The sequence below is a fragment of the Lepisma saccharinum genome, chromosome 17 (genome assembly GCF_977018435.1).
Source record: "Lepisma saccharinum chromosome 17, izLepSacc3.1, whole genome shotgun sequence".
Taxonomy (NCBI): Eukaryota; Metazoa; Arthropoda; class Insecta; order Zygentoma; family Lepismatidae; genus Lepisma; species Lepisma saccharinum.
In genome coordinates this window covers 62,325,822-62,329,461 of record NC_139245.1, presented here as the reverse complement: position 1 = coordinate 62,329,461, position 3,640 = coordinate 62,325,822, and the positions used below count along the sequence as shown (strand labels likewise).

General features: G+C 46.5%; 1 protein-coding gene across 1 annotated transcript; it reads right to left on the bottom strand.

Annotated features, from left to right (window-relative positions):
* Positions 1-2,253: 2,253 nt before the first annotated feature.
* Positions 2,254-3,330, bottom strand: LOC146001443 (uncharacterized). The gene has a single exon (XM_083138762.1). The coding sequence runs from the start codon at positions 3,328-3,330 to the stop codon at positions 2,254-2,256; it is 1,077 nt and encodes a 358-aa protein (XP_082994888.1).
* Between the last annotated feature and the right edge of the window lie 310 nt (positions 3,331-3,640).

Here is a 3,640-nt window from a genome sequence, read left to right as displayed (position 1 = left end):
ATATAATGTAGCTGGACAATTAAGAATTGAAGGAAACAATGTGTGCCAAAGAAATGCCCTTGGCAACGGTTGCTAAGGACGTGAAAAAAGAGCATTTTCACCCTTAAGGAAGGGCCGATTGAGCGATATTTGAATTTTTTTGGACTTTTGGGACGATTTCATGGGGGGTCGTAATCGGACATTTTTCGCCTTCGGGGCTTCCTTCATGGAGAACATTTATGTCAGTCAGTCAGTGGTGGGATTGGGGCTTTATATATATTGGACTCGCATACTGTCGACGTGGTATTTGGCCACGTCTTGTACGCTCGCATGCGTGACCTTCGGCACATTGTGATCGCAATCATGTTTTAGATGGGGTTCCTCAATGATCTTAATGACTTTGAAAATGTCTGCATGTTGTATTGGATGGTGGGGAACATGTGTACAAGTTCGCTAATTTGAAAAGTTTAGAAAGTAACTTTATGTGTGTATGGGCTGTAATAAGGTACAAATATTCAAAATATTATTGTCTATTTTCTTAATAATGAACTGAGTAAGTAATAACCGTTTCAAGATAAGTAGTTGGATGTTTTGCATAAACGAATTGAAATGCGACTAAATTGAAAATGCAGTATTTACGTATTTTGTTATTTTCACATTTTTGAACGTAATTGGATAATAACTGTTTTCCGTCATTCCCCTCAAATTCCTACCTTGCCTCTGTAATAAATTCTGATGCTCGTATTTTGAAATTCGAAAAGTCTAGCATAATTCCCTTACAGTAGTTTTCGGGGTGAAAATAAACTTTCTTTAAGTTCCCTAGCAACGTCAGTTTCCATGAACAACAACAGGCACGGCAAGCTCTAAGGAATTGCATGTCATTATACCCCCTAAACATTTAGTTAAAACAAGCACGATGTAGATATTTACGCATTGAGTATAACGTAATTATATCTGGGCTGAAACTCCTTATTATGTAGATGTCACCCTTGTTTGAAGCACCTTTTCTAACCAGGAGTTGATTCATCTGTTGTTGATCTGTGAGAAATATAATGTAGCTAGACAATGAAGAATTGAAGGAAACAATGTGTGCCAAAGAAATGCCCTTGGCAACGGTTGCTAAGGACGTGAGAAAAGGGCATTTTCACCCTTAAGGAAGGGCCGATTGAGCTATTTTTTAATTTTCTCGGCCTTTTGGGACAATTTCATGGGGGGGGGGGGTCGTAATCGGGCATGTTTCGCCTCCGGGGCTTCCTTCATGGAGAACATTTATGTCAGTCAGTCAGTGGGATTGGGGCTATATACAGGGTGATTTCGAACTCCCATTACAAACTTAGGGGGGTGAATCTAGTAGGAAAAACAAGCCGAAAGTGCCATGTGGCAAAATTAAGAAAACGGCACCGTGTGGCTGCCAGAGCCGTGAGAAAATCGGTTCACACCTCTTTCAAAGAGCAATAACGTCTGAACCACGAAAGATACGAAGATCGGTTCTGGCGGAAGTGGAGGAAGTCGTATCCAAACATTATCAGGGCGTTGAAATTTCGGCGCTTTTCGTAATGCGCAAGGGGAATCCCCAAAGAAAATGGGGAATCCCCACTGCATGTGAGCGGAAACTCGCGCAAAATGGAGAAAGACGACGAGGGAACTTGCTGTCACAGGACGGTCGAAAAGTGACACATGGAGGGAGTCCCCAGAGGAGCGCATGAAGTGCGACAAATGGAACATGCTTGGACAGTGACTGTCGCGCATCCCAGATGGTACGCAAAACGGAGTGATGGATGTACACGTGCATGCTACGTGGAACGCAACGTGCAATTACAATTGCGATATGAACCACTACGTGCCCCCTCCCACCGGGAATTCGTTGAACCCGGGACCTCGGGAGTACAAGGTCAGCCGGAAGTCGGCTCTCTGAGGAGCAGCACCAAATATCCACGTGTCCCACGAATGCAGGGACACCTCCCAAAAAGGCATTGCCACAAAAAAAAGGAAAGAAATTGGCACGTACGTATGAAGGGTTTCACATTGGAATGTACAGTATCACTTTGGCGGAAGGAAAACAGAGAGTAGCACAAACAGATAAAATTCAGTAACCCAGATATTGACCCTTTGTCCTCAAAAATAGGCAACTTGTGCTAAATCTTGAATCATTGCTGCTTGATGTTTCTGTTCATTACCGATGGTATGAAGGAACGACGATGAACTCGGAATGCAGCACGTAAGCACTGCAAAGGACAGTATGAAAACATCCTTTGGCGTGTGCAGAACGGAAACTCACAACAGGGGCTCAATATGACGACCACCAACATCGATGCACACATTGTACCTTCGAAGAATGTTCTCATACAGACGACTGAAGACCAGTGGATTCTCTCGAATTAAGTCCGCTGCTGCCACAATCCTAGCAACCAGGTCATGCTCAGACTCGATGGGGGTTTCATAAATGAGACTCTTCATGCGCCCCCATAGAAAAAAGTCCAGGGGCGTTAAGTCGGGAGATCGTGGGGGCCACGGCACGGGCCCGGCACGCCCTATCCATTGCCTGTCATATCTGTGGGTCAGATGGTCCCGTACGTCCCGTGCAAAGTGGGGTGGCGCCCCATGATGCTGGAACCACATGTTTTGCCTAATGGCCAATGGCACATTTTCCAACATCTCGGGCAATGTCTCTTGGAGAAAAATCAGATAAGTACGACCTGTGAGATTGGTGGGAAGTACGTATGGGCCAATTAAACGACCGGCCAGTATTCCTGCCCAGACGTTGATGCCCATTCGCTGCTGGAACCCACGTGCTTTCGTTGCAAATGGGTTCTCTTTATCCCACACATGGCTGTTGCGGGAATTAAAAACACCCTCTCTGGTGAATTTCGCCTCATCCGTGAAGAGCACCAACTGTGGAAACTGAGGCGTATTCAAGCAACGACGCACAAACCATGTGCAGAAGCGAACACGTAGTTCAAAATCTGTGGGACCCATGGCGTGCACCTTCTGGGGGTGATATGGGTGCAGTTGTTGATCATGAAGGACATTCCACACTACAGACTGAGATACACCAACATCCCGCGCTACGATTCGGGTACTCGTACCAGGGTCTTCGTGCACAGCATGAAGAATTGCCTCCTCCACCGCAGGCGTGCGCCTCGTCCTTGGGGCACCTGTGTCCACTCTACTCACAACAAATGTTCCAGATTCACGAAGACGACGGTTCACTTTTTCGAATATGGTGTGTGATGGCGTCACACGTTCCGGGAAACGTTCCTGGTACATCGAACGGGCAGCCCTTCCATTGCATCTCGCTTCCCCGTAAATGAGCATCATGTCTGCATACTCCTCGAAACTGTATTGCACCATCGTGGGAGTTTTCACGTCCACACACACCCACAACGTCGTAATGTTCCCAGAAGATACGTCGTGTGTACGTACTCAACCAATGTGTCACGTCCAGCGCTCTCTCCATACAGTCTTGCAATATCCAGAGGGCGCAAGGGTCAACTTCGACCAGGGATAGCGAGTGACTCCTAGTATGTCACTTTTCGACCGTCCTGTGACAGCATGTTCCCTCGTCGTCTTTCTCCATTTTGCGCGAGTTTCCGCTCACATGCAGTGGGGATTCCCCATTTTCTTTGGGGATTCCCCTTGCGCATTACGAAAAGCGCCGAAA

What these genes read in the sequence shown, in the direction of transcription:
- LOC146001443 (XM_083138762.1), bottom strand. Translation starts at nt 3,330, where the DNA reads ATGGTGCAATACAGTTTCGAGGAGTATGCAGACATGATGCTCATTTAC.